Consider the following 17986-nt stretch of genomic DNA (forward strand, 5'->3'; position numbering starts at 1 on the left):
CACAGATACAATAAAACAGATGTCATGCATGTACATCTATGTCTATAAAAACCCACAACACATTCTCATTTATTTTGTTTTTTATTATTATTATTATTATTCAGTGTAACAGATCAGAGCAGAACAAAACACTTTGGTACCTACGAAACAAAGTTTGGAGATCATACTAACATCAAGTAACAACTATCAAAGAGATGCAGTCTGCACATTACTGAATGAAACATACTGTTTTACACCAGAGAGCAGAAAAATCAGTCCACATACCTGCTTCTTCCAAGTAAAAATGAAAACAGAGCTTTAGCATTTACTTTAAAAGATTTAAATACTCCATCAGCCATTGTCCCTACTGTTTAGTACAGTATTCTTGTGTAAACTTTGACATCACATCTGAGTAGTAGCTATGACAGTAAGCTCGGGACATGTGCCCATCTCTGGCTCCTGCTCTTGGTCTCCACACACAACTGCTCTGCATTTATGATGGGCTTCTTCCAGTTTCTGCATGGAGTCCCACAGCTCAGGACTGGTCCTCAGCGCCGCCATGTCATAACACATCCAGGTGAGCTGCACTACAGGTGGACAGAGGGGGATAATATCTGTATTAACACAGCTCCAAGCCAAACCTGAGTCTTCGAATGCAAAGATATTAACTGAAGTCTTCCTAACACCGTGTGACAATGCATTGAGACACAGTAACGTTAACACACCTGATAAATTTTCAGTGTCTTCTATGAGTCTCTCCAAATCCCTTTTCATCTCCAACACGTCGTCGCTGCTGCTCTGCGGTGGCTCGGGAAGTGATTCTGCATCGGCCATCTAAATAAATCGGTAACGTTCACATTATATGACTTTAATCAGCCGTCGGTTAATCGCGAATAAACTTCTCCGCAACAAAAAACTTAAGCTAACTTAAGTGGCACCGGCAAGCCGTTACTGACATTAGGTCACGGCAAACGTTAGTTAGCTAGCTAGCTTACGACGCTGCGGTGTAACTGTTAGCAAGGTCGAGTTAGCATGATATTATAGTTGATATGAAGTTTTTGACTGATTTCGACATGTCAACAGGAATAATGGTATTCCCAAACGCTAGCAGGAATTTTTATGAGCAGTTTGTGGGGTAAGATGTGTTATTTAATTATAAACTGTGCAAAAACTTACGGTAGAGGGCGTTTCTTCAGTAAGTCAGTTTGAAATAGAAAGAGCTCGCGCTAATTTGAGGGAATAAAACGACGCAATGCGCATTTTCGTGATGACGTCAACTTCCTATGAATTATCAACAGTCTTATTCCATAAACGGGTTGTACATATTAGACAGCCACTGTAGGCAGGAGGATACATTGTGACGGCAAGACTTTGGAACATTAATAATAATGCTAAACTGTGTAATATCTACACTTACAAATTTCATCAGCCTGCCAATTTAATATATTTAGCTCTTTTACTGTTTACTTATGACACTGCCCTGTGTGTTTAGGTGTTTACCTTCTAGGCTATATTGCTCTGCATTTTTTCTTTACTGTTTACTTGTTTTAGCTGCTCTGTTTTTTACACTATTCACTTATTACACTTATTTATTATTTTATTTTATTGCCTTTTTGTTTGTTTGTTTTTGTTTTGTTTTTAATTATGCTTCTTGTTTCCATTATCCCCGATGTCAGCTGGGATAGGCTCCAGCGACCCCTGCGACCCCTATCAGGATAAGTGGTGACAGACAACGAATTATGTTGTTATGTTATGTTATTATCTTGATAATAAAGTAATAATATAAATATCAAACAAGATATTAGCTTACACGTATGAAAGAAAAACAGGCTGGCATTTCAGTCCCAGTTACAGAGACTAAAGTTGAATTGGCTGAATAATAAAATACTACATATTCAAACTTAAAGTAATACTTCACCCACAGAATTACCATTTGTAAATCATGCCATACTTTCAATTCATGAGGAAACTCAGGTTTTCTTGCATGCCTCCACTGAAAATGGTGGACATATTGATTAATTGATTGATTGGGGACCACCTTTAACAACAGCAAAACTATATCAAAATATCTGTTTACAAACTTTAACACAACAAGTGTAGTGCAATCTAAGTCTCATTTATCCAGCTCAGTAGCACTTCCAAAACACACGCAATATTTCAAAAAGTAAATAAATAAATGTGACTTTGAGGGAAGATAAGTTTCACTTTCAGTTTAATATTTTACACAATAAGGTAATAAGACCACTATTCCTACAAATGTAATGTTACATATTTCTCCTAGTTCTATGATGTATGTGCTGCAACTGGTGAAAAGAGGCCATTACAGGACTGCTATTGCTTTGTTTATCATAATTATCATTTTTTATTTATAACATAGGCTTATAAGTGTGGCCTGGCCTTTACAGAAAATAGTACTGTGCTGTATTAGTAATGTAATATTAAATATTGCATATATCCAAAACATTTAAAAAGGAAAACATTAGCCAGAGTGTCCACAAAATCATCTTTCTCTTGTAGGTGGTTGGTTGTTTATCTTCATAATGACTAAGCGGTCCATGACAGCAGCAGTAGCATGATGGAGAAAGAATATTATTTAAGTATACAATCTAAATAAACGAACAGTATTATTTCAGTCTGTTTGAATTTGCATCATGCTCATCAAGAAAAAAAAAATAAAAAAAAGATACAGATGACTGAACTCAATTAATGCTGGAGTAACAGCTTGAGTGGAAAATTATTTAATTGAGGGTGAACAAAACCCCTGGAGGTAGTGAACTAGCTGACAGCAGGAAAAAAAAAACAGAGAAAGCAGGGACAGACTCCTCACCTGCGAAAAGCAGCCAATCAAAGGAGACAGTGGGCGTTTCCAGGGAAACAGATAAAGCAGGTATGACAGGTGACATCTTGACAAAGCAAGGGCAAACAGACAAGGTAGGGGTGGAGAAGAGGAGCCTACAACTTGGAAGCGCCAAGACCACCATTTGGATCAGCTCACATTCAAATACCTGCAAAGGTGTGAAGAAGAAAAAGACTTTCGGAGGCCGACAAAACCGCTGCTAAAAGATTTGCTTAGAGAGAGGGGACAAGCTAAGGGCAAGAGGTGCAGAGGAGACTCTGAGAGGTGAGGAGAAATCTCACAATGTCTTCATTTGAAGCCCAGGGCCAGTCTCCTCCTCGATGTGGCCCGCAGTTCCCCAGCCTCGGCCAGGAGCCCCCTGAGCTCAGCATGTACAGTGACTGTTACTACCCACCTCCTTCGCTGCCGAGTCCTCAGCGCACCACTCCGACATCCTACGACCTGAGCGAGTACACGACCTCCTCCCCAAACCCTTACCTCTGGTTCAACGGTTCCAGCATCAACACACCGCCCTATCTGGCTACTACCGGCCCACCTGGTAACCCCGGTCCTCCCTTTGTCCCTCAGCACTACGGCATGCAGAGGCCTTACCTGGGTCCTGCCGGAGCTGGGGGTCCAGGAGGGGAGCTGAGCTGGTTCTCTCTCCCCTCACAGGAAGACCTGATGAAGCTGGTCAGGCCGCCTTACTCTTACTCGGCTCTCATCGCCATGGCTATCCACGGGGCGCCAGACAGGAGACTGACATTGAGCCAGATTTACCAGTACGTGGCTGACAACTTCCCTTTCTACAACAAGAGTAAAGCGGGCTGGCAGAATTCTATCAGACACAACCTGTCACTCAATGACTGCTTCAAAAAAGTACCGAGAGATGAGGATGATCCAGGTAATATTTTCTTTTCAGATTGTTTTTGCTTCTGTTATGAATACCTCTCTCTAGTAAGGGAAGACTTATATGATTTATTCATATCATTTGCAGTGCTTTCTGAATGTGCTGTAGTTTTTTCTTGGCGTGTTGCGTATTGCTAAGTGATTTAAATTGAACCTCACTATCTCAACATCTCACATCACAGGCAAGGGCAACTACTGGACACTTGACCCAAACTGCGAAAAGATGTTCGACAACGGAAACTTCCGCCGCAAAAGAAAGAGGAAGTCCGATTCCCTCTCCGGGGGCGACAGCGGCTCAGGGGCTCCAGATTCAGGTGACAGCGAGAGGGGCAGCCCCAAACACTCAACCTCCCTTAACATCTCTCCCACAGCGGACAGGATCCCCTCTCCATCATCAGGCCCAGCACCTTGTCTCAGCAGCTTCTTAACCGAGATGTCTGGAGTGACAGCCGCAGCAGCTACTGAGGTGGGAAGTGATGGGTTAAACAGGCCACTGCACCTTCCTTTAGATGGGCCTCATAGACCTGCGCAACCTGGAAGCTTTAGCAGCTACTCCCCCAACTCAGGCGGCCCAGAGTGGGTGCCACAAGTGCCAGCTCCCTCTGTGCTCTCCTCTTCACCCACCCACTCTTCCCTAGGCTACACTAGCCCAATCCTCAGCCAGTACAGTGGCTCCAACGGGCATTTCTACCCCTCACTGGGCTCCACAGGAATCATCTACCATCGTGAGGGCACAGACGTTTAATAAGACATTGAGCGGGAAAAGTTTGGTCTGAAAAGACTCTTGACGGGAATTTTTTACCTGTCTGGTCACTTTTGTTTTGAGAGAGATTCACCTGTGAGAGACAATACACACACAAACACACAAAGTTTGCGCTGACTGGGACAGTTGAGATCACTATAGCGTGTGACAGCAGAGTAAAAAGGCTTTGATTCCCACAGTAACAGCTGAGTCAGCCGCGAAGGACCGCAAGCGTCACTCCCTGAAACCGCAGTCAGCCTCGCTATCAGATCCTCAGTCAGCTTTTATTCACACTTAAGCTAGTCTCTATCAGATCTGACTCATTATTAACAGATCCTGGATCTGATCTGCTGACATCAGGCCATTCCACACTGCTATCTGCGACTCTTTGATGGTATCACCCATACACAACGCTCAGACAGCACATTTAGAGGAGTAGTTAAATTACACTATTGTCTACATAGTGTGTGTACAAAAGGTAAAAGGTAGACTTTCTGTCATGGTTTTTGTAGTACTGATGCTAAACAATCTGATGAACTTACAGTCTTTGAGTCTGATAGTGTTGATTGTACTTTGTAAATATGTCAATGTGTTGTGTAATGTTATACATGTATGTTGTTGGTGTGTTGGTACATCTGTTACTGTACGAAACTCATTCTGTATGTATGGTTTATGCTATACATGTTGTGTTTTTTGATATGAATAAAAGGTTTTAGAGTTCCACTGTTGTATTTCTCATTTTATTCTTATGCAGAATAATTATTACTCTGAAGCAATAAGTCAAATGATTCTCTCCCCCCCCCCCCCCCCCAAAAAAAAGAGGGAAAGCCAGACGATAAGCACTCACTGACAGAAAACAGTCCTGTCAGGAAAGCGATGACCAGTGGAGTAGAACCTGCATGTCGGCGTAACCTGAGCTTTGTGTGATGGATAGTTAACTGATTCTGCCAAACGGTGAAAATCCACATTACCATGCTCTCCCTCTTCACTGCACGACACCTGTAATCTCTTTCTGTCACACCATCTAAACACAGATACTGCTGACTGGATGCAAGCAGCTTTACAAGGGGAGAGGGGCTTATACTGTAAAAGGCTGTAAAGATGCTGAAGTGTGAATTAGCTGCTAGATAAACACAGGCATGTATAGTGCAATTTGTAATTGCACTCTAACTAGCATCTTTGGATGAATTTTACCACTATTATGAAAAGCTATTTAATGTTATAGAGAGTGGAGAGTGTGTGGAAGTTAACCAAGAACATTCGGTACAAGCAATAGGTGTAAATGTAAAAGCTTTATTGCCACATGCACATGTACAAAGAAATTCATAGGTTGTTTTCTCCAGTGACTGTCATTTACAGAAAGGAAGAACATAGATTTAATATGCAGTATTCATAGAATAAAAAATATAATGCAGCCTACTATAACAAAGTATTAAAAAAATAAAGATGCAACAATACCAGCAACACGCACACGTAAAGACAGGTGTGGAAGAGTTGTGTGAATTTGTGCAGTAAGTCAGATGCATTGCAGAAACAACAATCTGAACAATAGATTCTGGTGTATGCTTGTATGTCTTGATACAGCAATTCTAAATCCACACTGTAATATGATATCAAAGAAAATATTTTATATTCAAACACATAGTTAAACCATCCAGTTACTGACAGCCATTTTCTACATTGGTGGATATAATGATTTAAGTTGACGAACTGCGACTGATATTTGCAAATCATTTTCCTTGGTTCTATCCTGCTCTCTACGTGTCCTGCACATGTTATTTCAATAAATATAAACCCTTTGATCAGTGTCTCCCTTAGGCCTTTATTTACCCCGAAACACAGGCAGCATGACAATCATTTACACTAAACACAGAAAGAAAGACACAAAGAAAGCGCACTTAGAGTGGAATTTAACATCCTGGCACAATAGGTGAAGTGTATTAGTGGTTAGGGGGTTAGACGGTCAACCTGTCAAAAATTTGCATAACTGATTCCAAAACAAGTGATGAGGTTGCATTCGGATGGATCATAAAGTCCCGCTTTATTAGCTGTGTCAGGCTGGCGAGTATATCTGATTTAACAGAGGGAAATGTCCTGCCTCACACACTGAGCCGTAAACCTCGGAACTCATTCAGGGAATCCTGACTGTGCCAAAGCCATATGCAAATAGAGGATCTTTCTCTGCAGATATCACTTTTACAGAGTGGATCATTAGCCCTTTTTTTAACCCATTTGTGCCTGAAACAAAAAATTGAATTTCCTTTGGTGGAAGTGTTCTCTGGACTTATACCAATATGAAGAAAATCTCAAAATCAGTGAAACCATCTGGCTGAAAGATTAGTTTATCTTATTGTAGTCTTATATTTAAGCACATGGGACTATTGTTTTTTCTATGTATTTCATTATGACAGAAATCCCATGTGCCCAAAGTCTAAATATAGTATGATACAAAACTGTCTGTATCTCAGGAAGCAGCACAATCAAGTATTTGGTATCTCTGAACTCATAACAACTATAATATCAAGAAATATCTCATATGGATGTTAATGTTTTGCTCATTTTATTTCTTGATTTGATTGATAAAAGTAAGATTTTTCATGTGATTTAAAAATGTGTACTATTAGATAGTATGTCCCTACCATTTAAAATCCTAGAACAATCAGAACAAATGTTGCTCTTCACACTACATAAATAGTCTTTGGGCACAAGTGAAGTATTAAAGACAGAGGGACGGAAGTAGGAAATAAGCAGAGAAGAGTGAAGACAGAAGGGAAATATCACCCAACACATCACACTTTGAAGTTTATGCAGCTTCTAAGTTTTTTAGTAGTAGTTTTTACTTTGTGCCTTGCTCAGACTTTGTGCTGGCAGATGAAATAAGCAGCATCAAGAACAGGGGTGGCCTTTCGCCTTGTCGATCCAGCACAAGCTCTGTTTTTGAGTGCGTCTGCCAACAAGAACGTTGAAGAGCTTTTATCTCGGAGACTTCATTAACAGCAGACATCACCTTCTGCTGTCTTACTCAGACAGTTTCAAATTGATGCAAATTTGTAGCCGTTAATCAAGCCAGGGATGGGGATGACAAGGTCAGGGGGAAAATGCAGTGCTGCAGATGGAGCCTTCCAGATAAGAAACGGTAAAACCTGAGGGATTTATCTTACCGGCTCCCTGAAACTAGAGTGCTTTTATTGAAACTCAAACACACGTTTTAATATTTTGGAACTTCCCTTGTCTACTGTATGTTGTTTATTTGGATAGTTATCCCACCTCATACGCAGATCACACACTTGTCTTACTTGCTACAACATCCAATTATTACACTGTTTCACTCCTGGCTTTTCTTCTCATCTGCTTTTATCTTCTTCACAATAAAGCAAAAACATTTGAAGCCTCCATAAAAACTTTCATCTGTTTGATTTTCTGCTTCCTTTACCTTATAGCACATTCAGTTTCAAAATGAAGCTGTCACATACTGGAGCACAAGCTATTAGACATGTATTTTGGAGCACACTGGCTCCTCTATGATTCAGGGATGCCCACACACAGCATCCATCAATCACATGTTACTGTAGCTACGGACCTTCCTTGCCTCAGGCAGTAGAATTATTGCTCAACAGAGTGATACGATTAAAATCTATAAATCCTCATCTCCACCTGCCGCCTGGCTCGTGGCAGTCTTCCACACACCTGTCGAGCTAACGGAACGCACACCCCCTCACACATATATTGTTTATGTGTGTGTGCGTGTGTGTACGCGTTCGTGCTGTGTGGTGCGTGCGAGTGTGGTGTTTATAATGTAAACTCAGACAGAGAACGATTAGAGCTGCTACGCATGAGAGATTTGTGTGTGTGTAAGAACTGATTATTGCGGTGTGGAAAAGATTCCTCACTGTGTGGTGGATAAAGACTTTGTAAAGTCTCATAAATCTGCTCATGTTTATTCCCTCTAAAGTGAGGAGATGCACCACTTAACTTTGGATAACTGCTACCTGAAAGGAGAACTAACTGTCCTGGTACCAAATCAACCCAAAACACAAGCACACACACACACACACACACACGCACCCTCTGTATTTACTAAAACAGTCATGTCCTATCGAGGCTGTTTAGTAAACGGTAGCAGAGAACGTCAAGCCTGGAGACATGTCGTCATGCCCATTGCTCCAGCTCTGCATTACCAGCTTGCTGTTATGTGTAAACATCCACACACACTCCAGACACACGCATACAGGTGATGAAAGAAGTGAAATACCTTGCCCTTTATCTGGGAGTCATTGAACAACCTTTTCTGTTTTTGTGCTCTTTAGAGGTCAACGGAAAACGCTAGAATTCCTTCAGTTTCTTCCACCATGGCTTGAATCCAAGTCCTGTTGGCAGAAGTTTGACACATGGTTGTTAGAAATGGACACATGAAATACTCTTGCTTTGAAAATCCTCACATTTTCAGCAGGATAGTTGCATTACTGAACGCCAGAAATCCGAACAACACTGCTTAACAATATAACTCTTAACAATGTCTAAATACTCAGACACTCGCCAAATTGCCATCATCAATGTCCGGCAGTCTTAGCTCCAGTTTAGAAGAGGTAGAAAAGCTCCTGGTTTGCCCAAATTCCGTTCAAGCTCTCCATGAAAAAAGCATAAAAAAGCAGCAGCTCCTTCTGTGTAAAATAATACATCCCAGTGTCTCAGACTCTGGAGAAGAAGGCAGTGAGTGATCTCCTCTTCCTAAACATGGCTTATATACACGATTTGGGGAAAAGAGAAGTTTAAAGACAAACACAGAGCGCAGTGAGACTGTGTGTATATATGAATCATTGCTATTTCACCCTAAAATATTTCTATGTCAACATGCAGTAAACATGGCGATATGAACAGGGCTTTGCAGTGAGGGAGGGAGAAGAAGGAAGAAGGGGGGAATGAGGTGTATACTGTCTGTCTTAGTGGATATCTGCTGAACTGGATGGGGTATCTAAGAAATTGGAAGGCTTGTGTTATGTAACCCTTCTGTCCTTTTTCCTTTTTCTTATTTATTGACTAATAGCACACTGAGAGTTGAACTTTGACACAGTTCACCTGGTAGGATGGGTTAATAGGAGGCATGCTGTAAGCTCTATGCACAGTAGGGTGGGATATCTTTAAGGCATCAACCAGAATAACCTGGTTCCAAGTAGTATCAAAACTCCTGGAGTCAGTCGATACCTGCATCCGATCCTTTTTGTGCCAAGATCTAAAAAATATGACTGTTTGTCTAGTTTGCTTGCAATCACCACAAGTGTTCCTCAGTTTAATGCAACATGTGATTGGCCCACTACTGAGGCAGCTATAACCCATACAGTCTGTGGTGTGGGGAGGTCGAGTGCGGTGACGGTAATTCAGCATGCCAAGATTCCACGAAAGTTTAAAAAGTATGGCTACACTACACACCTGTGGCGTCTGGTGGTATTTATGCAGCTTCCAACATATGATGGGTATAGAGTAAAGTACGAATAAAGGTATTTAATGATCACTTTAAAGCAGTGGTTCCCAACTGGTCGGTCGCGGTCCAAAAGTGGGTTGTGGGTCCATTCTGAATGGACCGCAAGTGACTCGCCAACAAGTCAGCTTTGTAAAAAACACACTTTATTTTGAAGTGCACTGAATTTCTGGCACAGAGCTTTTACTTTGAAGTGCTGTTTTTTGCTGTAGACTGAATGACTGAAGGACAGCTCCTTGACAGAGATAGCAAACCAGATGGACAACATGGCCAAACGCAAGTATGAAATCTGGACCCCGTGGCTGGACCAGTTGAGAACCACTGCTTTAAAGGTATACTGTGCAGGATTGTCAGTTACTGTTTCTAAACACACTCTCCAGCAAAAGTGGAAGTAAAAGCCAACCCTCATTTGGTGTTTCGCCTCACTATATTTGCATCTTTTCGGCATGGTGTCTCTTGGATGCCTGCTGCTTACAGTCTGGAACCTGGTCGCGACCTTTTTTAAAAGGCCAGACCTCACTGGAGCATTGTGGGGGTACACACGCCCTGAACACAGAAGATAAGAAAATACAGGCAAAAGGAAGAATCTCTGCAGAAAAATACTTCAAGTGGATCATAAGTGATGATTGAGAGGAGTTATTCTGTATGAATCCAGGTTGTGTTTTAGGAAAATCCTGCATATCTGTAAGGGTACTGGTTCTAGTACTGGTATTGTAGTTTTTAAGCAAAACCAAGCCCTAATAAGCAGATATCTTTACATGATTGAAAAATCTCTGGGCAACAGTACAAGATTATCATATCAGAAGTGTTCTGGTTTCCATTTGTTGTACTGATACATCATGTTTGAGCAGGCTCTGGTCGCATGTAGGTAGACAGTCCATGTGGAGAGCAAAAGAGGAAGGAACACTGGCTGAAATGCAATCTTGGAACCCCTTCCCTATTGTCCAGTGTTAGTTTATCTTAAAAAGTGTATCTACTTTCATATGCAAATATCTGTTTATAGAGATTAGTCACCTTTCAACTCCTACTACATTCTCACTTACTAACCCGACGGTAAACAAAGGGAAAGTCTTAGCCAGGATGTCCATTTCCATTATCTGGATATCTGGTGGCTGCATTGTAACCCCTGAAATAATGGTGTTCCAGAGGCCAAATCATCTGATCCATAGCCAATGGGTTTGCAGGTTGTGCAGTTCTGGGGTCAAAAAATAAGATTGAAGCCCAGACATTCAGTCCTTTTCAGCAATGCTCTACCATGTAGGTCTATCAGTTGGTCCACCACTTTGCTCCAGACTGAGATATCTCCACAACTACTGGGTATATTGTATCATAAAGGTTAATCATGCAGGAGAATGTATGGAAAATCATATAGTGGGGCTCTGGTTTTAGATATAAGTGCATCAGTTATTGCCTTTGATGGTACAGTATGGCTCCCTGTAAAACCTGGCTACCCTGATAAAGGCGAAGAGGAAATGTAATTTAACAAGTGGCATTATTATTGCTCTCAGGAAGCTCTATCTAATATTATTCCTTCTGGGTGGGGCATGGCGTAAAATCACTTGCTGAGTATACAGCCCAGCTGAGTACATTCAGCTCCTCTAAAAATCAGCTGGATCACACAGGCTTACGAAGCTGTATTTTAGCATGCAGGGTGAGGACTTTATCTGTTGGGTGGGCAGCATGTACACTAATGCATTCACATTTATTTCCATTAACCAGGTCTGAGAGTGGACCAGACAGCATGAGTGCCATCCAAACTGTGCCCATACAGAAGATGAATCGCCCAACAGAAAACCAAACCAAAGTAAGACGGAAAAACAAACAACAATGGCTCAGTTTCCAGTCTGCAAATGTGGCCGTTAACCTTCAGACACGGCCTGTCCACCCCACAATTTTGCCTCAGGCAGATGTCAGCATGAGAATGGATATACTCCTGCTCACTGTAATAGTAGCTGATTTGGTACAGACCTGAAAGAAAGTTGTTTTTCTTGAAAATGTGACATCACTTCACTGCAGGATGGTGATGGGAAGCTGTGGTGTTGGCACTGTAACCTGAAACCTCACTGTTTTTAATATTCGGAGGGAAGGCTGCGGTTTATTTTATTATTTGTTTGTTTGGTTAATGATGATGATTGTGTTGCACATAAAAATGACAGCTCCCTGCTTCCTCCTCCTGTGTTTGTACAATCATTTAGACGCAGGGGCAATTATGCAGCGATGAACATGATACAACTCACCAGGACATAATGATATTCACCTGCCTTAGTGAAAATGAAAGTTTAATCCTGTTTAAAAGCCATTTTCAGGCTTTACATTTTGCCACTGACTGGTCACACACTAAAAAATCAAAGGACTCACCAAAGTGTGGGCTCAGTAGGCCTTTTTTAAACTACTGACACTGCATTATGTTGTAAACAAGCGGTTACTGCAGCAAATGGCCACACAAGCTCTGCAGAATCGTCTCACCTGGAGGCTTCCTGGAGCTTTCTACATTAGAAAAGAAGGAGACATAATCAATTTGTTTTAAGGCTGCACACTGAGAGCGGATAAGTGCACCAGAAGTCGTCTAAGCTGCTACTCTTTTAGTGTGAATATCATACTGAAAATTTGTGTCACATTCAGTTTTAATAGGCAGTAAAGCAGAAATGTGAGGAGGTGTCAGAGAGAAGGACATCAATACAATCATACAGCCTTCGGTCTTTAGTCATTCTGTTGTTGTCAGTGCCTGGAGGTCACCTCTGATGGATTAGATGTCACACCTACTGTACTGATGACAGTAAACGTCTTGATGAAACTGTCGGTTCTGCATGCCTGAAAACATCAGACAGACACGTCCTCCCAACCCTCATAAGCCGTGTGTTGTGACACACTGTTCTGACTTCAGTGAGAAAAACAAGGGTTTCTGACGCCACTGGTTAGATTGGTGCCGTTGGGGATTTTTCTTAATGTCTTTTCTTGAAATAATTAAAGCAAATTCATGTATTGAGGCTTTAAATGTTATGAGTTCTTAAAGGATGAAACTGCTAAATGCTCAGAGTCAGCTGAGAAGTACTTTTCTATAACCCCTGATGTTATGCTGTCTCTGATGTATAATGTTTTATGTGAGCTTGTGTGTGTTCAGTATTTTTTTTCCATAAATGTTATGTCTTTATTATGTTTTATGTTCAAGTCTGTGTTCTGGGTTTTACGTGGCTGTGAGAAAAATCCCCCCTCAAGGACAATAAGTTGAAGCTGAGTTAACATGCTGTGTTATTTGGGGGTTTTCTTTTTAAATCACAGTCATGAGTCATAGGCAAGCTCTTGAATAACTACCATAGTTCTTGCGCCCAGCTTTAATATTTTCTGGTTGAAGGAGACTATATTGATTTTTTGTTTGTTTGTTTTGTTTCCATTTTCATCTTAGCTACAAAAATGTTGTTCATTACAATGTTTCATGAAAAAAGCGCTCCCAGTGCTTTTTTAATTGACATTCTACACGTGGAAATGTTTCTATGACAACAATATCTTGATACTAACGTTAGCTAGGTAGCTAACGTAACCCTACACAGTTAACAACAAGCCTACAAAATGGCTTTTAGGTTATTTAATTATTCATTATAGGTCTCACTCTGACATCTCTCCACTTTGTGCATGTATAGGATCTGTTTGTGCATGTGTGTGTATGTCAGACCTGTGTGTTAATAACAACAGAGTGAAAAAATTGAATTTCCCCACAGGGGGATTAATAAAGTATGTATAAATTATCTTAAAATGTTCTTCATTCTGTATGCTGCTGTTAACAAATTTCGTTCCCTTGTGTTTTCAACATGTTTGAATGACAATAAACTGAAGCTTAAACATTGAACTTTGATAAAAGCACAATACTCATCAGCAATATTCAATGTCCGGACAATCGCCTTCTCTGTCTAGGTTGTGATATCATGCCATAGCTAAAGGAGTGGCAGTGATGTCACTAGCGCCTTTCTGAAAAAAGTTCAGAGATTTTCAACTAGAAGTGCCTGAGTGGTACAAAACAGCCAAAGTGCTCTGAAAAAAGATGCTGGGTATCACCCTTTTCTCCAGGCTGTTGCATATGCTCTCTCCTCATTGGAAACAATCTAAAAAAGATGCCTGCACTCAGAAAAGAACACTATGTGGCAGTTATGGTATGTGCTATTCAGATCTATGTTTTATAATATATATATGTATATAAAATCATTTTCGCTACATTAGAATGAGCCATTATATCTACATTCAGAGTGAGTTAATCCTCAGAGTCTGCCATGTTGTTCTGCAGTAGTCCAGACAATTCAGACACTTGCTCTAAATAGGGCCATTCACGTTTTTGCATTTTTGCATCAGCCTCTGAAGTTCCCCTAGATGTTTGATTTTACAACTAAATGTCACTAAATCCTACACACTGGGCATTTAAGACATCTTGATATGACTATTTGACTAAGAAAAAGTCACTGAGGAGCATTTTTACAACAACAAAAAAAAGTTCTTCAGAAGGAAGTGATGCTCACTAGATCTTGAAAACTCTCCTGTGCATAACCCTTTTTAAAATCCTGGTTTATAATAATATTAATATAGATATAATATAATTGAGCAAGTAAATGTTGGTGTTTGCAGGATCCCAGAGTCTTTACACACAGATCAAACCCTTAAATGAAGAACTGCAGTTTGACCTTAACTGGCAATACAAATTCATACCAGTGCTACTATTAGAGGCTTGTAGCCACTGACTTAAAGTAGATCAACGTTAAACACTTCCAGTGGTTCATTAGGCATGTGGACGTTACAAACCAGCACCACTTTTTTCAGGCAGTCAGGAAAGCAAATCCAAACTACTTGTGTTTCCACGAACGTGGAGCAACCTGATCAGGTGTGACAAGCAGGAACAGGCATCTTTAAAGGAAAGAGTCCATTTAGCGGTCACTGAAAGAACTGCTCAACAAGTTATTGCAGCAGGTTGGTGTAGAGTATCTGTACACAGTGGTGCATGTGGGTGTGTGTTTACCATGCTATAATACTCTGAGCCTGTTAATGGGGGCACCTTCTTTTTTTTTTCTTTTTTTTTTTTTTTAAAGTGAAAATCAATTGCAAATTAATTGCCTGCTTTGTCCTGGTGAGATGTGGGTTTTGCACATGGCTTATCAGGGAAGATAATCGATCAACTGGAAGACTGGACTATTTAAATGGTGGCCACTTACTGGGTCTATAAACACACCACAAGCCGAAATATCAAACAAGCGCAAGCATGCACAAGTTGTATTAATGACATACCATGGGTGATGGAGAATAAATTATTCACACAGTGACATTTTTGCATTTTTGTGCTTTTATTTTGTGCATAGTGCAATTTCATGACGCCAGTTTGAATAATTGATCGCGGCTATGTCAAGCAGAGACGAAGCCACTCCAAGGATTTGACTTGAACCATTTGATGTTAAAGGTAATAGTCTTGTCAGCCAGAGCTTGCAGTTGGCTACCCTCAATAAGACTCACACACATCTACATATTGTGCATGTGCACAATACTTATACTTACTCATTCTCACAGTTTCGGACACAGATTCATTTCCATATAAATAAGACACCCAAGAACAGGAATCAGGTAAGAGAGGGTAAAAGCAAGAGGAAGCCGGATGAATAACAAATGTGGGCGGAGGAAAGCGAATTATTCACAAGTGTCCGATAACATGCATCAGAGAAAGAAAGATGGAATGAGGGCAACAGAAAGAGAAAGACAAATACGAAAAGAAAATGTATTGGAAAAAATCATACTGAGGTGTGACACGCTCAGAAAACACAAGGGAGTGGGAGAAGCTTCCAGAGAAGGAATAAATTAGCTTACTTTCCACATGACAATCATTATAAGAGAATATATTTTCCCAGGACGCGTCCGATGCACACCTGCCAGCCAATATGCTGCTTAAACAGGACACTGGCCAGAAGCCTAACACAAATCCCTATCAGTCAAACTGCAGCCTAGAATGTGGCTGCACATATTTTCATGTGTTTTTTATTTAATGTAGTCAGCTATAGAAAAAAAAAAGAATGGTGCAAAAAACTCAGTAGAAATTGCATCTTTTTTTTGCATTCCTTTGTGCAGTCTTTGCAGAGAGAAAATATTTTTTACAAATGGTAAAATGTTGTGACAATCAATTAAAAATGTACGCAGAGCTGTGTTCGCAGAACAAGGATCTATGGAAACCCAATCAAACCACATACTGTGAGAAAAGCTGTGAGAAAATTAGACTGTCTAGGTTAATCCCTGAAAAGCTAGCATGTAGTGCAGATTATGCATCATGCGCATAACATGGAATTTACATATTCAGCACTTTAATGCAGAACCAGCAAGGGAGAACTAATTTCTTGATGCAACTGCATTCATTCATCTTGATGAAAAAGGGATTGTGGCCACAAAGGAAAAAAGCCATAACAGTGACTATGTCAGTTTTAATGCCTATTACCCAGTAATTGGCTATGTGGCTGAAATTCCCTCAAAAGTCATTACACATCCAAGAAACAACTGTGCGGCTAATTATTCTTACTGCAGTGAAACTATAAGATTTGCCCTGGCCAGGCGCACAGCCTCGGCCCTCTGAACCTTCATCTTCCCACTGGGCTTTTCTCCAGTTCCTCAGTAAATCAACTGGTGCATACTAATTGGTGTGTCTTTATCCCTTAGGCAGAAGGAGGACTAGTATGTGTGCGCATGCATGCACGTGTGTGTGTGGGTGGAGAGGTCTCTACTGGACCATGCAGATGAGTTGGATCCCACAGCTGCTGCAGGATGAAATCCTTTCTTTGACAGCTCACATCAGTACAGTAGATTGTCTCCTCATGCACACACACAAACACACTCCAAGGAGGTCCTTCCTACTCTACATTTAAGTCTTTTTTTTTTTCAAACTGACTCACAATTTTTTGGTAATCAATCATTCACCAATGTCTCTGGTGAACCTGGGCTTGCCAGCAGTTTTAACAAACCAACTTTGAGTGGCTTCCAACTCCCTGTCATCGCTTGTATTGTGTTTAAAACCAATAACATAACGCAGCTGTTGTAAAAGACATTTCTGTCTGTCGTATATAAAAATGATTTGATTGAGTGTCCCATGTAACAACCCAGAAATTATCATAAACCGTCAGTTGGAGGTACCACTTATGATGCTATGCATCTGTGATAACAGCTGCACGGAGAGAAACAGAGGTTGCAGAAGAGAGCTTGAACTGAGAGGAGTGTGTCATCAGCCATGGTTAGGCCAATCAAATCCAGACTTATCTCCAGTACGGATGTGTAAAGAGAACTGGATAAAGCATTGAAGGCGATGCCCTGTTCATTTGACAGTTGCTTATTGGTGCATGACGACGAAAATGTTCGACTTCCAGGGTGTTGAATTACCCAGGTCATCCACATTATTGGGTCCATAGAGCAAGTGCACTAAAGACTTTGCCAGCTGAGCAGATAACTTCCGGTTTAGCGCTCCGCTAACTTGAATGGGGTTTAAGTTATTTAATTACTAATTTACAAATGCCTCTTTTCCAGTGTAAGTTTATGGGGAAAAGTCTTTCTGCGTACAGTGGCATCACATGATGGACCCAGAAGTTGCAGTAACATTGTTTGGCCACTATGTCAAATTGTCTTAAGCCTAGTTTACATGACACGATTTTCACTGTGATTTTGACGTCACAGAGGATCTTGAGAGCCAGCTTGGGTCGGAGGTGAGTCAGCAGATAGTCTGCCATGACGAGTCCTCATGTGTGAACAAGCCTACGACTCGAGCAAGTCGCCCCATCGTCTGCGACTGGGACTGGATTTCTGGCATGCTAGAAAACTGGAGACACGACTGACAAAGAGTATCAGCCAATGAACATCCCATGTCAGCACGCAGGAGGACGGAAGAAATGTGAGGACAACAAGCCGCAGGGTTGCCAGGTCAGCTTATTAGCCGAGACTTTGGGCTTGTTTTTTTATAAAGTTGCTTACAACTATTCGTAGTTGCGAGTTGCAGTTTTTTGGACTTGTTTTTTAAAGTGGAGTTGCTTATTTGGGCTTGCTC

The 17986-nt window shown here is 41.0% G+C and overlaps 2 protein-coding genes across 2 annotated transcripts; one reads left to right on the top strand and one right to left on the bottom strand.

Annotated features, from left to right (window-relative positions):
* Positions 1–74: 74 nt before the first annotated feature.
* On the bottom strand, positions 75–935 carry syce3 (synaptonemal complex central element protein 3). Its single transcript, XM_033632759.2, has 2 exons — positions 705–935; positions 75–566 (listed from the first exon to the last, which is right to left on the bottom strand). The coding sequence occupies exons 1-2, from the start codon at positions 811–813 to the stop codon at positions 382–384; spliced, it is 294 nt and encodes a 97-aa protein (XP_033488650.1). The 5' UTR covers positions 814–935; the 3' UTR covers positions 75–381.
* Positions 936–2900: 1965 nt separating this feature from the next.
* Positions 2901–5189, top strand: foxi3b (forkhead box I3b). Its single transcript, XM_033632757.1, has 2 exons — positions 2901–3719; positions 3907–5189. Exons 1-2 carry the CDS (start codon positions 3119–3121, stop codon positions 4467–4469), a joined length of 1164 nt encoding a protein of 387 aa, XP_033488648.1. The 5' UTR covers positions 2901–3118; the 3' UTR covers positions 4470–5189.
* Positions 5190–17986: the final 12797 nt, after the last annotated feature.

Source organism: Epinephelus lanceolatus, chromosome 7, assembly GCF_041903045.1.
Source record: "Epinephelus lanceolatus isolate andai-2023 chromosome 7, ASM4190304v1, whole genome shotgun sequence".
Classification (NCBI taxonomy): domain Eukaryota; kingdom Metazoa; phylum Chordata; class Actinopteri; order Perciformes; family Serranidae; genus Epinephelus; species Epinephelus lanceolatus.

Excerpts from the sequence above, each read along its gene's own strand:
- syce3 (XM_033632759.2), bottom strand. The coding sequence starts at position 813 with ATGGCCGATGCAGAATCACTTCCCGAGCCACCGCAGAGCAGCAGCGAC. Across the intron at positions 567-704 it reads AGACACTGAAAATTTATCAG|TGCAGCTCACCTGGATGTGT; the intron begins GTGTGTTAACGT and ends GTCCACCTGTAG.
- foxi3b (XM_033632757.1), top strand. The coding sequence starts at position 3,119 with ATGTCTTCATTTGAAGCCCAGGGCCAGTCTCCTCCTCGATGTGGCCCG. Across the intron at positions 3,720-3,906 it reads GAGAGATGAGGATGATCCAG|GCAAGGGCAACTACTGGACA; the intron begins GTAATATTTTCT and ends CTCACATCACAG.